The sequence below is a fragment of the Strigops habroptila genome, chromosome 1 (assembly GCF_004027225.2).
Source record: "Strigops habroptila isolate Jane chromosome 1, bStrHab1.2.pri, whole genome shotgun sequence".
NCBI lineage: Eukaryota > Metazoa > Chordata > Aves > Psittaciformes > Psittacidae > Strigops > Strigops habroptila.
In genome coordinates this window covers 16,244,259-16,264,853 of record NC_044277.2, presented here as the reverse complement: position 1 = coordinate 16,264,853, position 20,595 = coordinate 16,244,259, and the positions used below count along the sequence as shown (strand labels likewise).

General features: G+C 33.0%; 1 protein-coding gene across 1 annotated transcript in view; it reads right to left on the bottom strand.

Moving 5' to 3' along the window:
• The window catches only part of CSMD3 (CUB and Sushi multiple domains 3), a 609,188-nt gene that overhangs the window by 335,628 nt on the left and 252,965 nt on the right, over window positions 1–20,595 (bottom strand). The window contains 3 exon segments of the mRNA XM_030493685.1: window positions 1,640–1,764; window positions 8,910–8,997; window positions 14,091–14,168. Of these exon segments, the coding sequence (XP_030349545.1) occupies window positions 1,640–1,764; window positions 8,910–8,997; window positions 14,091–14,168 (291 nt within the window).

The following is a 20,595-nucleotide window of genomic DNA, read 5'->3' as shown; positions in this document are numbered from 1 at the left end:
GTACTTTGATACCTGCTGCTATTCAGAATTCAAAACTTAGACAGAAGTAAAAAGCAATATACTTAACAACCATTTATGCTTGAAGGCCACAGTCCACAAAAGCTACTGAGCTGCCTTTCTAAACTTAGAATTTATACATACATCTTAGTCTTACCACAGTACTGCTGATAACATTTTATGGTCTGTTTGTTATGATAGATACTTAAAAAAAAAAAAAGACAGACAGTGTGTGTGGTATTGATAAATGAAATGCTATTTGCAGTATGCTTTCCTTAAAGAGTCTTTTCAATGACAGATTACTAAATTATTTTATCAAATACATAATACAGAGTATAGCAAGATTTGAGGTACAGTTACCATTTATGTTACTGAAAATCTCTAGTAGATAAAGCCTTATTAGTTTGATTGAAAATGAAGCTTTCATTTATGTGCATTACATGGCTAATTCTGCTATGCATACATGAATGTGTGTATGTATCTCTTTAGCAATTTCTAGCAATTATACATACACATAGTACACAGTAGTAGGATATAAAATGTTCATATTCTGTATATTTATATATATATATAGAAGTAAACTTTTTACTTGTTTATGTGATGTGCTATTATTGAAGCACATAAAGCTGTGATCCATTGTAAAACTATTTCTGCAGCTGTAACACCTATTGTGGTTTTTCTCATCTCAGATTTTGGTAGCTGATTATTTCAACATCTAGCACTTACTTATAGCACTTATCTATAGTGAGTCCCATTTAGACTCTCCTGGTATTTTGTTAGCCCCAAAAAAAATAAAATGACCCATGTAATTTTCCAGCTTTTGTGAATTTCTACTATGTACCACCTGGATATCACCTTCAGATTTTTTTACCCTCTTCCACTGTTCAAAAGCATGTTACAGTTCTCTCTGGACATTAGTTTAAGCACCCATAGCCTTGAATTACAAGATAAATGTCCCTTCTGCTTCCCATAACAAAGTGCTCTTTGTAAACAAACTGTACTCTTCAATATTAGGCTTTGCTGTTAAGCCAATTTACATGTGTATGTATACACTAATATTTTCATTATATATACTAATATATACATTAAATATGTATACACTTCTTCTTTAATCCTTGATGCAGGTATTCATCATACTACTTATATATATTAAGCAGAATGAGCTTGTGCTTTGCTTCTCTTGTTTTCTGTATTTTTGCGCTTTATCCACTTGGTTAGGGTTGAAATCAGGTATAGGCTTACTTCTCCAGTCCTTATTCATTCTAAATTCAAGTCTTTCTCATATGCTTAGCAAAAATATAACGAAGATGCCTCATGAATTACTGACTGTATTTTGAATCACTGCAATTTTGAAATCCATCTTGGTGAGTCTTACTATTTAGCATGTGATACATTTTCATCAGCTCATTATGAAGAGAGCTTCATAATGTAAGTTCCCAAGTAAAATAAGCATACTGAAATATAGACAAAGTTTGTATTAAACAGAAGAGTGCTGGTGATAAACCTTTTTTACTAAGAAAGTGGGGACACTAGGAGTAAAACTCTAGGTACTTAGAAAATATTAATTTAATAGGATTGGCTATCGAACAGTAACTAACTGTGAAATGAGCAAATCGCTGTAAGGGTAAGAATTTCTCTTTACCTTTGCACACAGGTCTGTGATCACTCCATGCAGCAAAAACTTCAGCTATCCTCTGACAGGTGATACTTTTTGAACCTTGTAGCACATAATCTTCATCGCAGGAGAACTGTACTGTTGCTCCCAAGCTAAAATCAAATGATATAAAAAGAGGCATTTTTTTTTTACAAATATATATCAATTTTTCCATTCTTTCAGGTATGACATAATTGACAAAAAATACAAACATGTAACAGAGTAATTTTTGCTCTTAGTAGCAGAAGGCTACAGACTATGTACTAGCCTGACAGTACACAGCATTCAGCTCTCTCTGGCCTTGCTTTGGCCAGAGCTGGTTTACCTCTTCTTAACAGTCGTCTGGAGGTCAAGTGACTATTTTCCAACCTAACTTCTGACGTCCATATAGTAAAGGTTTGACAAACCTGGGCACTGTGTAACAAACAGTAGCTATTTATGTTAATCAAAGCTAGGAAACAAAGAGAAAGAGATATAAGGAAATCATCTTAAAAGCCAAAAGGTCAACCACAAGACTGAGGAAGAAAACATTACTATAAACATTGTATTCCAACCAGTAAAGACCTCAGGACACAGATGACATGCTGTAAACATCCCCCACCCCTGATTCTTCTTGAGGAAGTCTAGTGCTTTTGACTTTAGGATCAGAGGGGCATTGGGAGGTGGAGCACAATACCAGTGAAAAAGATTAGATATTAATAAGATTTCTTGTATTTAAAAAAAAATTATTAATAAGACTTTCCCATATTAACTTGGACTGCGAATTCATTATTTTAAATAGACTAGTTATAACTGGTTTTTATATTTTGATTAGTAGGTTAAGATTTTAATTAGACTAGCAATAAAGTCTTGACTCTGTCAATGTAAGTGATGTTTTCTTTTGCCAGTAAGAAGATTCTGAATGTAACAACAACGAGACAATGAAAATTACAAGGCCAGTATGAACATTTGCTCCTTTAACTGGCATATGTTTCTCAACTTCAGTGAAGAAAATAAAGAATTCTAAAAACATCTTTCTAGGTATTTAGCTGTGATTGATTATTTATGATGTGATAATTCTGCCTTCAAAAGATTTTGTACTTTTCCATATGGAGCTGACATTTGCTGTTGCAAACTTGGCACAGAACAAAACAGGAAATAAGCCCAGAAAAAGTTTTAGTTTGTTATGGGTTTTTTTGGGGAGACAGGGGCGGGCAAGGGGGGAAAGGTGGAGGTGAGAGATTGTGTGGTTTTTTTTCAGTTCAGAGAAGTTAAAAAACTCAGTACATAAATGTGTATTACTGAGATAATTATTCTTCTCCATTAATAGAACTTTTGTTTCAAGTCCTCATTGCAGTTGAAAATAGTCAACATATCAGCCCTTTCTCTGACATCAGTATCTTCTTCTGTAATTGATCCGAAGAAGATAGCTTCTTTAATTAATTATCCGTGCAGAAAAGGAATTTATTTACTCATTTATTTTTATTTTGGTACAGTTCCTTGAAAAAAACTTCCTAATTTGGTCGTTGAGAAATCAGTATAAAATCAATACTGCACAGGACTTCTTTCTAACTCAAACATATCAACTGTTAGATCACAGACACTCATTGATTTCAAAGAATTCTGCCTAGATTTACATTTACATTCAATCAAGACCTGAATTAACTCTTTTTCTGGGACAGTGATCACAGTAAGTGCTTTTCAGTTCTATTCTAGCCAAAATACAAGGTGACTTTTGTAACACACTTTTTGTATAGATCTATATACTAGATCTTAGCATCAGGTCTTTAAACTTTTTCTGAATTTATAATCCCTCAAAGGATGTCAGAGGCTTTCCTAACTGCATTTGCCTTTATAAATGAATTTATACATACACATTGCTCACAAGACTTTGGCTACACTATGCATGTAGTTCTCTGAGTAATTAAAGATTAAACATGGAGTAACTCCCCAAAAGTTTCTATTAAAGCAGCTTTCCTGTGTGACCCTCTAACTAATGGAATTACTGACCCTCCTCAGATGGATGCCATAGATCCCATTTTGAAGCCTTTACTATATTACCTATTTTTTTAAAAAATGGGTTTTAAATCTCTGTAAGCAAAGCCTCTGTAATGGCACAGGTCTTCACTAATCTAAATAGATGTTTTAAGGCTCCTTTATAACTCTCTAAAGCTGGCACTTCTACAAAGAGGTTGGAAGAGGTATGAAGGTATCACTCAATGGTGATTGATAGGATATCTCTGTTGATTTGGCAGGGATTTCAAAATCTGGGTTTAATCCCACAGAGTATAACATTCCTTTTTGCTGAAACACTTACTAAACTTCATTTTTCTCTGCAGGGCTTGGCTTGTAAAGAATGCGTCCTGTTTTTCTTTCCTTACAGATGAGGATTTAGTGCTGTAATAGTAATTTCAATTTCAGTTCAATTTATAAAGGCAGACAAAAAATTTTAAAGACTGAACACGTCTTCCAGAGATTAACTGTTGTTAGGTAATCAATTCAAATACACTTATGATGAAAATAGCTACTAAAGAAGATTGATACTGAACAGAACGAGAATAAACTTTAGGTGGTTAGAAATCTTAGATGTTTGAAAAGGAATGGTGTCAGCACAATAGAGCTGATGAAATCTGCGGAGTACCTCGGCTTTACAGAGACATAGATAATAAGTAATGAGGCCATGAAAAGATTATATAGTCACCTGAACAGAAATCTCAGAAAAGCAGGATACAATAGTCGTTAACAGCTCTATGAACTATTCCAAAACAAGTTCCTGTTTGTACAAGAAATAAGAATGTTTGTGAAAGGAGAGAAAGAAGAGCTGCAGAGTCCATGAAAAACAGAGGAAGATACAAAAGTGAAAAACTGAGAAGAATAAAATGTAAACATAATGTAAAGGCCCTTGCAAGGTAAGGCTGAAAAGCTTCTACATAAGACTGAGGAAAAAGAGCCACAAGGCAGATCACAGAGTTGGAGGAAATGTCAAAATCATGAAATAGAAAGATGATTTCTCATTAATGTTAAAAATTAAGCTCAGCTAGTCCAGGGACTGTACAGGTAGCAAGGTTCAAACGGTAGTAATTGGGAAGACGAGAACAAGTTTCTCAAGATTAGATTTTCACAAGAATCCATCTGTTGTAGAAGGTCGCATTGAGAAAAGCTGAACCCCTTTGATTACTCAAAAAAAAAAAAAAAAAAGGAGGACCTGAAAGAAAACCCACATGGAAATCTATTTAACTGTAAGCATACTGGATGCATAAACACAGTGAGACTGGAAAAACTACAAAATCTGTAACATGTGCCACATGAGTGAGAGTTAAAAGGACAGTTAGATAGGCAGATGATAAACCAGCATTCTAAGAAAGAAAAAGGAAGAGACAGATATGAGATCCTATGGCAGATAAACTCAAAAAGACAGTAATATAAAAAAATCAAACAAACACTTCCTGTCCGAAAGGTCAAAAAAAGGACTGAAACAAAAAATAAAATCCTGCGGAATCCTTCTGGACTTGCAGTGTAAGAATGGCATCCATAAATGCCAGCATACTGACTATCATGAGCTTGTCAAGAAAATGTTAAAGAAACTGGGTCTCTCAGGAATTTAAAAGCCTAGTTCTAAACCCTTTCCAAAACTGAAAAGCATTAATCTTTCACAATTATCTAGCAGGAGAGATCTTTCTTGTTGTTTCTGATGATGATATTTTTTTTTCTTCTTCAATCTGTTGTATACATACAAGAATTCAGTTCAAAATTCATTTTTCTCTTAAAAAAAAAAGAAATTGGTAACTGAGTACAGGAGGGAAAAGTGTCACTTCCCTCTCCAGGTGTAGTAGATGAGTTGAATACAATAAAGATTCAAAAAGGACATGAAGATTACCAGGAAATAATTATTAGCTCTATGACAAAATGAGAAAAGATAGGCTTACATCTACATTCCTTAGACTAAGCTTTCTGTAGAGCAATTGGCCATGGTTTTGCTGTGGGTCTAGTGTGATGTGGTGACATAGCAACAATTTCAGTAGATTTAGGGGGTTTTTTTCTTTCTGAAATGCCATTAGGTTTGCATTTTCAAGAAAAACAAACAAACAAACTTTGGATATATTTCTATTAGGAAAAAAAAGTATGTGTAAATATTAAATAAGATAGTTCTACAAATTTGAGAAAACAATTTAATCTTGTATCTCTTTTTGAAGTGTCCTTCATATGCCCCCAATTTTGGATCCCTCTTTAAAGAACACGAACTTAAAGCAGTAAGGAGTCTAAAATGAAACTATAGAATCTCTAAAGGATACAAAAGAGCAGGTTTAAAACATTGAACTTCATATGAAGTTTATATCGAATAGTATTAACAGTTGGCATACGTGCAGCAAACTAACTCATTTCAGATTATTTTCCACTATTATTTGATACATTCTTTAAATCATTAGAAATGAGGAATCAATTATGCAAGGAATCAAAACCTCAAGCTAAGCTGTAACAATAAATTATATTATTCCGCATTTTGAACTTACATTCCTGTTGTAAATTTTGTGCTGGATAGGTGGGACAGACTAGAAGAAAGAAATAATGCAGTTTGCATTTTTGCACTGATGTGCAGGGAATATATCTGAATTCATACACTGCAGTTCTATTCCATTTCTATGGAATCAACTGAAAGGTCATATATATATTAAAGAATAGAAAAAAGTATTCTCCCAGATGCACATCTTTCTGCCCTATTCATCTATTCTGTCCACACCTGCAACCAAAAAAGTTTGAGAGTACACCATTTTTTGCCATAATTAAAAAAAACCAGCCCACCCACAATCAGAAACACCTAAACATCAGCTCTTAAGGTCTGTCCCTATCAAAGAATTAATTTTATGATATATTTTAATGCTACTGTATATAAATAATCAGTAGAGCAACACATATTATTTTCTCCATCTGCAGTGAAAGACACTAAAGTTATACATAAGCTTTCAAGACTATGCACGGTGTATCAAATTTTCTTAACCTAGCAACTTTCTACACAGCACTGATCTGTAACTATTTACGTGCAAGCTACAGACAGAACCGACTATAGTCTCTTTGAGCCACAGTAGGAGAATTGAGCTAAGCCACAACATCTGTCCCAATTTAAGAGCATCTATAGGAAAAATTCTGTAGATCAGTTGATAAAGTACTTGGAAATGTTGCTGCAAAATGTTAGAATTCCAAGATAGAATGTTAGAATATCTAAATCTTCAAAACTTCTATTCAAGAAGAACCCTTACCATGAGCTGAACAAACTAAAGTGATGACTAAATTTCAGCTGCAGAGGAATTCCTGACACTCTGGAGATCATCAGTAATTCTGCTTACACAGTTCTTAAAGTGTCACCATTTCCCACAAAGCTTGTACTGTCTGAAGTTTCTGTCTGACAAAGGAGCCAATTAACTGCTGACAAATGAAACATGTAATATTACACTTTAAACTAGACTCACATCTCACACTACAAATCATCAGAATTTTGTTCAACTTTCAGGATGATTTACTTGAAATTCAGACTCTAGAAACTCACTGCATATCTGCAGAGAAGGGTATGTGATTGAGAGAAACTTTAAAGAAAATTAAGTGTGAAACTTCCAGTCTATTAATGTAGTTACACTTCAAATTCATGATTCCAGAGAAAGTAACTATAAAGCAATTTACAATAATAAAATGAAAGAATAACTTATCATTAGTTATACTGTAACTCAACTCACTGGTATAGTAGATTGTCTTTAATATAAACTTCATATGTTTCCTTCTCTCAGTAGAATCTATATTTCTAAGACCACACTGCCATCTTTGTGGCTGTCCAACATTATTCACTGCCTTGTTGTGATCAAGTTTGATCTGAATCTCATCTTTAAATACCTAGTTGGACTACACGATAAAGGTAGAGGGAAAGAGATAGGCTCATTCACTCATTTTGTATAGACAGAATTTTGGGACGGAGGTGGAGGAACACATTTGTTTCACAATAAAATACTTCTCCAGGTATAATTCAGTTTGGCTACGTTTATTCCACTAGAAACAAAGAAAGAAAAAAAGCTTCCAAAAGCCAACACTTAAAAGGAGCAACAAGACCACATGAAAATTTTTCTCTTCATCTAATACACCTTTTTTATATTTACCACAGTGGCATTAATGCTAAAATTTGATTTAAATGTGGAAGATATGTGTATTTTACTGTATGGCAAGTAACGTAAAATAAGCTGTTGGAAATTCCAGCAGAAGGAACACTATCACATCTAAAATTTTAAGAAACTTCTTGAGAAGGGAAGTTTTCATTATAAGATAAAATATTTTTTTCAATACAGAAAAAGCTGGCAGGTATTAGTAAATGTTCCTGACTTTATCTCAATCTGCAACAGCCTGTTATGCTCAAATAGTCATCTAGCACCAGAAATGATTCAAAAACTCAGACAAGAATGATTATATATGTGTCTCTCTAGTCATATAATACATCAACCACTGCTGTTACTGACAGTTGGAGTCATATATGTTCACTAAGAAAAAGACATAGAATGTTTTGAAGGAGTATTGAATTTTTTTTACCTTAAAAGATAAAGAATTTGAAATATAGATGAAAATGAAGAAGAATATAATTTAAATTATATTTAAATTATATTATAATTATATTAAATTATAATATAATATAAATTATAATATAATATAAATTATAATATAATATAAATTATATTAAATTATATTATAAATAATAAAATTAATAGAAAAATAGTCTGCATTAAGAATGCTAAAACACTCTGAGGACTACTAGGGAAATGCATCTGCATGTATCAAAGTCCTGGGTTCCTGAAAAACATACTGCAGAAAAATGCAATATTCTCTATTAGATTCCAATAAGTATTTCTATAACAATATCTGAAACTGTGAGGTTTTATTGTTCTTTTTGTGTTGCATTCAATTTTTCTTTGTGCCTCATAAAAACCTCCAGTACCACATATATGCTCAATATTTATAAATCTAATACAGTATTTAAATGAGAAAATTATTTTAACTTACCTTCTTCAATCCAATTTTTGCTAATTATCAGTGATATATGCTCTCTTCCAAGTAGATATTTTATCATCTTTGCATATTAATTACATGCTATATTGCACTACATAATATTATACTGAATTCCATTTCACTTTTTACTGGAAAGTTCAGTTTTGAAAGAGTAGCAGAACAACAGCAATACATTTTGAACAGTTACATTTTCAAAGTTAAGTATTAGAGAAATGATGCAGTGGTAGGGCTTATATTTTACCTAAAATCTGAGCCTATCCGTTTTCCATTTTCTGGTTCTCCAGGATCTGGACACAAATTGGATGCCTGTTTAATACCTCCCTCATTTACTGCAAAAAGACAAAATAAAACAAAGAAACAAACAAACAAACAAAGATGAAATAATACAGGTTTTTAGGAAATTAAGAGTTAAGCAGTTAACAAATACGAAAAAATATATTATCTACATTTTAGGTCCTTTAAAACAGATTTTCTACAGAATACAATCACCCATAATCTCTAGTTTCGATACATAAATTTCTTCTCCCTATAATAAGCAAAGCATGTATTTTCTGGTTTGTTTGTTTGGCGGTTTTGGGGTTTTTTGTTGTTTGTTTTTTTTTTTTTTTTTAAATAACAGAGTTTTTTCTAAGTTGGACGAATAGCTATTTTGTTTGCTTGTATTATTAAACTCATATGGAAATGATATTACTATTCCTTCACAGACATTAACATTTAAAGGAGTGTTCATTAAGTTTAAGTCTGTAAGATTTTATTCTTAACATAATCTAATAAATGTCACCTCCACAAAGAGCTGACCTTTTCCTCCTTGAATTATAACAAAACTTGAATGCACAGGCTCATTGTGAGACAATTGTCCTTCACCGGTATTGAAAATGCAGATATCTGAATGTAAAGTCTAAATGCCAGTTTGATTTGTACACATTCATCTTAACATAAACTAAAATGGATCTTCATAGAGAAAGTTCCTGTGAACCTTTCAGTGTGTTTTTCCAGAAATTTTTATGTACCAATCTAGCCCTCAGCATATTCAACCAACTCTTCGCTCATTTTTTTCATGCATTACATATGTTCCTGTAATTGTTTTACAGCTTGCAAACGTATGTCTTGCAAAAATAATTTCAGACCAAAATAATTCTACTAACTTTGTATTTCATTCTTCAACTTCACTGAATGAGGAGTGAGCAGTTCTGAGGAACTAGACCAATGGATTTTAACTTTCTTTTAAAGAAAAGTTTGCATATAATTAGTCTAATCACATTACATTGTAAAGTGAATTACACAAATAAACAAATCTAGTTTCCAACTATACTTCTAAAGCGTGTTCATGAAATTTCAGCTTTTAATGAAAGAAAATAACATTCAGAGTACTTGGGGTTTTTCCCATACTTGAAATTTGTCTTATTACACTCACTGAAAGGGAATAGTTGATGTGGTACACCTGAGGAAGCCAAAAGCCAAATGAAAATGTTGCAGATGGTTAAAACTAAAACATTTCACTGCTCAAAAAAACCTATCAAGCTCAGCCCTTGTCAACTGGAACCACAGTATTTATCCTTCTCTGCCCCAAATACCCATGTCCAAAGTTATTTTAACACCAAACTAAGGCATTCTCTGTTCATCTGAATCTCTATGCTCTTTTGGGCCAGAAGGGCTCTTCCCCAGAACCTATCCATACTACGTGGTTTCAGTCTTTATCCCTCAATACCAGAGAGGTGTGATGAAAGCATATTGACTATAGAAACCCAAGTTCCTGCTAGGGTTGGAGTAAACATATATATCAAGCTGAGAAAGTTGGGGCTGTTCAGCCTGGAGAAGAGAAGGCTGTGTGGAGACCTCATAGCAGCCTTCCAGTATCTGAAAGGGGGCCTACAAGGATGCCGGAGAGAGACTCTTCATTAGGGACTGTAGCTATCACAAGGGGGAATGGGTTCAAACTTAAATAGGGGAAGTCAGGTTAGATATAAGGAAAAAGTTCTTTACAGTGAGGGTGGTGAGGCACTGGAACAGGTTGTTCGAAGAAGTGATAAATGCTCCACCCCTGGCAGTGTTCAAGGCCAGGCTGTATGGAGTCTTGGGTGACATGGTTTAGTGCGAGACGTCCCTGCCCATGGCAGGGGGATTGGAATTAGATGATCTTAAGGTCTTTTCCATCCCTAATCAGTCTATGATTCTATGATCAGAAAAGTGCAATTCCATAAACTGCATTTTGTAAGGCCATCTAGCAGGAACTTCTTGGATGAGCATTTAAAATTAACTATCTCTTTGAAGTATCAGGGTACTTTTCTACAGTTCCAAAGCCTATATCCAGACACGACTAATTCAGAATCATCTTAAGTAGCCTGTATATAGAAAAGACTGAGCAATGCAGGAAGGGAAAGGAAGTATACTTGAGAACAAATGGGGAAAAAGACACCATCTCAGTTTTGTGACAGTCTGTTAAATTTTCTGACACTAAATATATGGTAAAACTATAGCTGGGAAATAATTCATGATGCCTGATAATAAAATCAAAGAAATTAAAATAAAAGTGTCATTTTGGGGGCTGTATCGTAGAACAGTGCACACAGAAGTAATTCTTTACTAGGAAAAGATAAAAATGTTATTTAAACAGAACTGTATCTATTTACTGTAATTCATGGTTTAGTATTTCAAAATATAATTTTATTTTTTGTACACTATATTTCCCCATGCACAGGTACTAGAGTGAATATTCATATAAAAAAGAATGTTATACTGGATTTCAAAGTATGAGAAATATTATATACTCCAATATCTACCAAAAATGGAAGCCTGATAATCCTGTTGGTTTTATGACATCTTCTGTATCAAGTTCCATTCTTAAAAATACTCTATTAAATGGATTTTTAAATTATAAATTATGAATTTATTAATAATCATAAATAAAAATAAAAAAGGCTTATGCTAAAGAAAATCATTAAAATAAATACAGTAACAAAATTAAAATAAGACATATACCACAGTAAACATTCAGAAGAAAATGTTGTAAGTAAAAGTCATTAAACTGATTTCTGATTTGGTCCCAAACCAGAAATCCGTTTAAACACAAACTTCAATCCATTTTGATTTCTCTTAAGCACTTCTTAGTGAAAAATAAATGCACATTTTATTTTTTAATTGATGTTGCTTCTCTAGACATAATGCTTGATTTTTCAGTCTACTGAAATGCAGCTTTGTGTAGTTTCCCAGATATCTATCTGTATTTGTTTGGTTTACACCCCAGATAGTCATATGACAATAAACAATGAAAGGGTTCCCTTTAGTAAATTAAAGGCTCCTCTAGAGAAAGCATTAATTCATGCTCTGGTCATTAAACCAGGAGGAAGAAATGCCAGAGTTCTAATCCAGACTGAATTAGGTCCCCCAGTGTTGGGGTTTTTTCTAAATCCTAACACTTGTGAAATGACGTTGATGCATACTTGTTTTGAAGCGTGTCATCAAATCAAATATTGCCATTTTTGCTTTATTATGTGCAAATTCCCTTAGCATTAGTATTGAATGTTATATACCCAAATAAAAAAAAAAACGTAAAGAGAAAAGTAAGGGAAAACACGTACACCTGAGAAATGTTAGATGATAATTTCTAAAGACATTGCTAAAATAAGGCCTAATGTAAAATAGGTCTTCACTTATCTTATTTCCATCAACAGTTGAATGATGTCATTGTAATGCAAGTACAGATAATCTGAAACCACACTGGGAATTTTAGCTGAAATCAACACCTAATTACAGAGGCTTTTCACGAAATACTGCCTCAATTTCATCAGCTACCAGAGTGATTAGCTAATCAGTCTAGCCAGATTACAATATAAAATCTTACACATCTATTTATGACCAGATTACAACACTAAAGGTATAAATCCCCAAGGTTTTCACCTTCAATTATTATTGATTCATACAGGTAATCTGCTCTGCATAACCAGCAAAACAAGATACAGATGTTCTTATTAGTAACGTGAAATTGTACAAAGACTTTCAAAAATATATTGATAAATTTCATCACTGATGTCATAACAAGCACCTTTAGATATTACAAGTGTCTGCTAATTCACTTTAAATCTACAATTATTATTGTTCATATAGTGGAATGTTTAACAATTTGTGTAAAATAAATCTGTAGATAAACATTCTGTTTTATCAGCCATTGTACTATTCTCATTTGTTACTATTAAATCACAGATGGACCATCAGAGACCTCAGTGTAATTATCTTACCGTTATTTCTTTCTGTATGAGCATTCTAGCTTCCAGTCACTCAATACGTGTAAAAAGAATACTTGTTTTTAAGTATAATGTTACGAAGTTTTCAAATAAATCAGAAATGCCTTACAGAACTATTTAGGTGATGCAGTTTACAGAAAAGTTGAATATGGCAATATGCTACATTATAAAAACTGAACAGAAGTGTGTTTTGCTTTATTTTTCTGACTTGTCAAATGTTTGACAAGTGCTTGAGACACCTTTTTATGAAAAAATACACCTCTTATGTTGACAGTTTAAAATCTAAAACTGAAAAAAAATGCATTAAAAGGTATGACAATGTGCCCTGCTAAATTCTGGAAACCGAATTTACCACTGATACTTTAAACAAAAGATTTGTGCAAATATGTCTAACCTAAGGAGCTTTGAAAGCAAGTCCTTTCACCCTGTGAAGAATAATGAAATGTGATTTAAGCATACACAGGCTAAACATTTAGTCCATCTTAATTTTAACCACTTACTCGTAAATATTTAAAATGCGGTTCTAATCCAAAAAAGAACTCTATAAAAATGGCACGTTCTTTCAAACAAGATATCCTCTTTGATGTATTCAGAGTCATACCTCTTTATTTTATGTTAGAAAGTTGCCTGACTCCTCCTTATGAGTTAATCAGGACTCTAAGATGCCAAGCGCTTTTAGTTTCTATTTTCTGCAATTAAAATCGAAGGCACTAAGCATCTCCAGAATTTTTAAAACTAGAGCTTGTTAATCAGTTCACAATGACAAAGTTAATGAAGAAAAAAAAAAAAAGTCAGAAAGTTACCTCGTGTGTCTCTTGAAAAAGATATGTGGTTGTACATTTATAAATGAAGATAGGCTTTGGTTTGTATAGGCTTTTGCTGCTAATTTTCAATCAAAATAATCTACCTCCTGTTCACAGCTAAGATTTCAGCTGACACCTGGAAGGCTGAATATTTATTTGCAAATACTGCAAGTTAAGTGTGAAATGCCAGATTTATAGAAAGCCTACCTTTAGAGTAGAACCATATTTAAAAATTCACCATGCAGATTGGAGAAAGAGATTTAAGTCAGTTACATTATCAGAAATACATAAACAATTTTGAAAACACACAAACAACACAGACAGCACAAACTTCACTCTTGCACTAGAAAAAAAGTAACAAAAAAGGAGTACACTCACAGATAGAAAACTTGTTGCTGTTGTCTTTCCCTGGAAACAATTTAAATCCTCTAGATTTAAAATCTATGGCCTTTTTCACTAGTTAAAAAAAAAAACAAACAAAAACATGTATCAGGCAATACATTCTAAAATATTTCATTTCATTTGACAAATTTTATCATGGAAGTATATACCAATTAGAGTACCGGCTACCTAACAAGCTCATAATGTGTACCTTTTGTGGAAAACAAAAAGCAGCATTGAGAGCAATTTGTACACTTGACAAAAGAAAGAACTTAATTTTTCTCCTGCATAACCAAGTAACAAAACAAAAAAAAAACAAACAAAAAAAAAAAAAGGCCAAAAGTGTTTGTTTCCATGCACCATATAGTTGTGTTCCACATTTTTGGAACCTGGAAAATGAAAAGAATCATAGATGTGTCTGCTGTAAAACAGCTGAACAGTTGACTCTTCTCTGGTGTGTCTTCTTTGTAAAGAAACAGTAGTGTTTATGCCCTGCTTACAACAAAAAATTAAAAATAAAACCCCAAAGAATACTATCGTATCTTCCAACTTGAAAAGTGAGCAACCTTTTAAAAACAGGTATTATGGCATTTTTTTAAGCAGCTGATTTTTTTGAGAATATTGAATTCAATTATTCTTTTCAGTGATAGAGAATTTAAAAGGAAAAAAAGAGTCATCCACTACATGTTATTGAAAGCACACTGAAATCCAACATATATGCTCAGATCTTAATTTCATAAGCATCCAAGCAATACAGGACATATATTAGTCCACATATATTCTGAGAAGGTTTAATCAGCAGTGGAAATGCCAGCATATTTTTTGCCAATATATTTTGCCTGTCACTTCAGATTTTAAAATTTACATTAAAAGTCAGTATTACATTTGGGGAAAAAACAAAATAGAGGCAACAGCTAAAAAAAAATAAAAAATGCAATGTTTTAGCAGACAAAAAAACCTTCCAAAAGTAACACATTCTCAAGATCTACAGGTTTACCTCTCCATTCTGAAAGTATCTCCATTAGTTTTCAAATTCTAACTTAACTATGTTCTTATCATTAATACGGAAGAATAGTTTTTATCCTTGAAATCCTGACATTTTATTATTTGTGTTTAGATCACATATGCAAAACAGAAATCATAGAATATACATTGCATTATTAAATCAAGCATACCAGGCTGATTTTCTGTTTTAACTACAGAGATCTAGACACAAAAAATAAAATACAGTCTACTGTTCTTCAGTTGGTCCTCTTTCTAGCTTGAAAATTGTATTTGCAAAGTGTGACATGAAAAGTAGTTGGCTCCCACCTCGCTCCTAAGCCCACAGCTGAACTATTTCTGTAAAAGTCTTTATGATGTCTTTCTGGCTTTATGATAAAGGCAGTTAATCCAGGCAAGCAGCAAACCATGTGGCCATAATTTATTTTTGAAACAAAATGTCTAATGGAAAGAGTAAATCAAAACTTAACAGATATTAAAAGGCAAGAAAGAATAAAGGAAAACAGCAGAAAAAAGCTTTTTTCTTTCAGTCATTAAGCTAAGTGCACCTTTTCTCCATTACACTTTGCCAGTGAGGAAAGAAAAATAATACATAATTATGGACGTCCTAAAAAAAATTGTAAATTTTAAGTATAGTTTAATTTTAAGTACATTATTCTCAAGAGACTTTTTAGACTAGATATATTTAAAGACTATACAGAAGAAGATGCCTTGTGTTGGCTACAGGCAAATACTGCTGATGAAGACAGTGAAGATTAAAGGAACTAGTTCTAAGAGAAGTTAATACAAGATAGACACTACATGATCAAAGGATTTTTCAGCACCTGTTAACTTGTTATATAAAATCAATGAATAATCAATTAAACCCTTACATGGAACATAAATACCATGTAGCAAAATACTACTGATCTTTTTTTTATAATTAAAATTAATCATTATCACACACAAGAGCTGTACAAGATTCAGAAGAAAACAGCATACAACTAAGAAAGACAATTTACAGGATCAATACAGGATGTGATGATAAATATTTTTACACTTCTGGTGGAAAAGACTTCTAAATACATGGAGACTTTTTATCTCAAGCGTTAAATTATCAAATTGTAAATTTGCTTGTGTATCATCATAATATAACCTATAAACATTGCTAATGGTTCTGGGAAATACATTATTTGCAGGAGCACAACACATCTGTTGCCACAAAATACTATTTTTTATCTTTTTTTTTTTTTTAACCCTTAATACCAGAAACCACCCCCACCTTCCCAGTAATAGAAATGCATAAGCAATTCTATCCTCAGTGGAAGTCATGGGCCCAAGAACTGTACCTACAGACAATAGGACCATACTGGAATAGCAGTAATGCTCTCTCGTCATTGTGTGAGATTTCTAAGATGCTATTTTGACATAAATATGAATGTAGGAGTATAGCTGTAAGCTTCTTTTGGCCTTCTCTGAGCATCAGTATAAAATAACTCCTACTGAATCAGAAGATAGATCTAGCTACTCTTCCAATCACTAAGTAAAATGGGAATGAGCTTGAATACATGATCTCAGGTGCTGGGATGCACTTAAACACCCACATTAGGGAGAGGTTTGTCCTTTATTTTCAGAAATCATCATAACACCACATTAAAGAATGAAGACTGGTTTGGGTTCTTTGTTTCTTTTCGTCCTCAAAAAACATCGTTTATGAAGACAAGAAACAGAGTTCACAAGACCTAAGTTTGAACTGAAAATAGTTACAAGAGTGGCTTTTTGAACACATGTAAAACAAGCAAAGATTTTTGTAACTATTTGCATCACTGTCGAGGCTACTAAATACCACTAAAAATGCAAGCAACTCAAGATCTCTGAAGAATCTTTACACTACAAGAGAAGAATTTTACTTTCAACTGGGTTTTGTATGTTGATTTACTGAGTGGTAGTTTCTGAATACACTGTGAAGGACTAGTAATAGAAATGTATTTGGTCCAAACATGCCATCACTAAACTATGTGTCAGGCTCATATGCATGCACATACATAAAAATAACTCCACCAAAAATTACATACCCAGAACACAATAAATACATTCCTTACTTCTTGGCAAACTAGGCATTATTTTGCACATGCCAGTGTGGAAAGCAGTGAGGAAAACGATAACTGTTCAGAAACAGTTATAGCATACACATGACAATAAGTACTGAAACTGGATTTCACTCTTCAGGAGTCTCAGAGGATGGATTCATGTCAGCAAACAGTGCAGTCGTACACATCTACACTAGTCCACAAAGAGAAATAGACACTTTCAGAGCTCAATTCATATGGTCTTAGATACCTACTTTCTCACAAGATGAGTTTAAACTTTGATATGCCCATTTCTCTCAAGACAAATAGTTCAGATGTGATAAATTTCAAGATGGAAAATCTGCTTCTAAAATATGGCAGCATCAGGCTATATAGCCACACAAAGGATATCTATTTAAACACTGACAACCCACAAATTCATGTATTTATTTTAGTTATGCAGCAGCATTTATGTAAAGAAATTGTCCAGCTTGTCTTATCTACATTTTATAAACTACTCAACCAAGTATAAAATATATTCAAAATGCTGACGACTAAACCACATTTCTACACAGAACAGGCACTCAAGTTGCATTACTACAAGTAACTATACAGAGTATTAAACATGGAATCTTGGGCCATTTCTGACCTTATATACTTCTTCCCTTGGGTATAGCTCAAAGTAGTTCAAACACTGACACAGCCCTTCCCATCTCCTGAATCTTTCTTACATTATATTCCCTACCACTGAGGTAATGGAAATGGAGAAAAATATCCTAATGTTAATGCCATTATTTCAAGATTGCACATACAGCTGTCCTTAAATGACATCTTCAGGAATATGGTATGACGTGAAAAAAGGCAGTAGATTGCTTATTTGACTGTACCTAAATGTGTATGGATTTTACTCGCAGCATCTGCTATTTCTAATGACAGAACAGGAGTCCCAAATACTCTGGACTTCTAACATTTGGCGCTCATGTGAAGACATGCTGAAGAAATCATGAATGATACTTCCAGTTCATCTTGGGCTTAAGTCTAATTCATTGTATTTCCCCTAGGAGTTGATCTACATGCATAGCACAGCCACAGCCTGAATGTATCAAACTTACTATCCATGTACAGGTCTATTCCATTCTTCTTTGTGTACACTTCATTATGCATGTGATGCAACTACTTATCTAAATTTCCAAACTCTGACAACACAAGTGCTAGATATCCAGATATCTTAAGGGTCACCACTTAAAGGGATTACACAAATGGGGTAGTGGTGGTGAGGAAGATACAGCAACCTATTTAACACTTATGGCACTTAAGGGTACAGAAATTTACATTAAAAACTTCTAAACCTAGCAATTACCCAAATAAACTTTACTGTGATCCTACACGCTGACTAATGTGGCACTATCTTCTAAAGCCTTACTGCACCTTGAAAATTGGTTTAACAGGAGATGAATTTTCATCATTTTTTGTAGTAAAGCATCAACAGCACAGCTTAATCATTTAATATGAAGAACTATTTAGAAGATGATCAAGACTGTAAAGTAGTGAACCATCCAATTTGCATATTATTCTGTTTTTTACTTTTTACATGAGCTGATCCCACTTTCCCTTTTACTATTCCCCTCTCCCTTGTCCCTCCCTCTAAAGTGCCCTAGTCAAAGCAGATTGTATAGAAGACTTATAGTTCAGATTACTGCAGCCATTGCGTTACTGTCCTGAATTACTGCACTGTACTACCAATTACTCCACTAACACACTGCATTAGTACAACACATGGTAAATATTTGTTTCTTGATCCTACAGTATGTGAAATATTATGCGGTCGACAATAAAGACTAAAAAAACTGAAATTTACTTAGTGTCTCCTTCCTAAAAGTAGAGATGTTTAAACAAAGTTACTGCTCATTATGATCTAGTATAGAGATAAAATTACACTTTTTATTTTCAGGTATCATAGTTTTGCTGGCAAGCTCTGTTTTAGTGTTACTCCACAGTCAAAAAGTTTATTCAGAATGGAAGAAAATGGAAATAAATAGGAATGAATGTAAAATTCTCTCCATAAAATTAAATGCTTTAATAGTTCAATGAACATAATTTTATACTTTAATGAAACATGCTATAGGCATATGATTCTAACTCAATGTGTGAATGTCACCTTTATATTAAAATTTAACGTATTATGATTTTATTTTAATATGTTGCATTTCCATTTTAATTGTGAAACTTTTAAGGTTTATTTTTCATGCATAGATAAAAACCTATGACAATTTTCAGGGAACAGTATGTTATAAGCTATGTATAATTTAATATGCATTTGAAAATTTCTGATTGGGTTTTTAGAGACACACAAGAGAAGTTTTAGTGTTACTGTGCTAAGTAATTTAAAAAAAAAAAAGGTATCTGGAAAAGTCCCACTCTACATTATTTTCAATACAATTATTAAAAATATTTTACTTCCTTAGGTCAGTCCCAATTAATATAAAGAACATCTTTAACATCTTTAACAGCTCTTCAGAAAACCTCTCCTTCTCTGCTCCTCCTTTCCTCTTCCTGCTTCTAAGTAAATCTTAGGAAAAAAAAAGGATATATGAACATATTTTTCTAACAAATCCTTAAAACATTTATATTGAATTATCCCAAGGCAGTGTTTGATCATTCACTAAATCATTCAATTAAAATCAAGAGGATTAACTTTCTCTTAAATCCATTTGTTTTCAAAAGTTTCATTAGCATCTGATTTAATTATTCATAACAGATCTTTAAAGTACTTAAAGAAATCTTCTTGCCGTCTACCATCATAAATTCTCCTGTAACATACAGCAAGAAGAAATGCTGGTTCAGTGGGGAGCAGCCCGTAACTATGCATAATGCAGTTTTTTTTCTCCCTGATTCATTTTTTTCCTGGATATCACTAGCCAGGTATCTGACACAAAGTCAGATAGCAAAAAGCATACTGTAAGGTGTGACAGACTAAGTAATAGATGTGTTCTTAAAGAATAAAGGGGAAAGGGTAGAAAAATTATAAAGGCTTTATAAGAAAGTAACAAAAAATAGACCTGAAACAGAGAGAGAAAGAGAATGGAGCTATCAGTAAAATGAAGTATACTTTGAAAACAAATAGCTAAGTAAAATCATCAAAACCTGTATCTATACCTTAATTCTAGAACTGAGCAGATACAGTTGAAAATTCACAAATGCTTGGTGACATTTTTGCTCTTTCAAAGGAGAACAGAAGTTCAGAGCAGTGAAATGTGTTGGACTCTAGAGTTCTCTTGGAAATAAATGGGTCCTAAGACCCTAAGGAAAGCACTGAGTCACTTTTGGAACTGCTAAAATGATGACTAGTGTCATCCATTAGGATTTCATGGTACTATTTGAGTTTGATGAGCAATTTTTTTTCTCCATCCTTAATATCTCTGTTTCATACCGATATTTTCAATATTTCAATT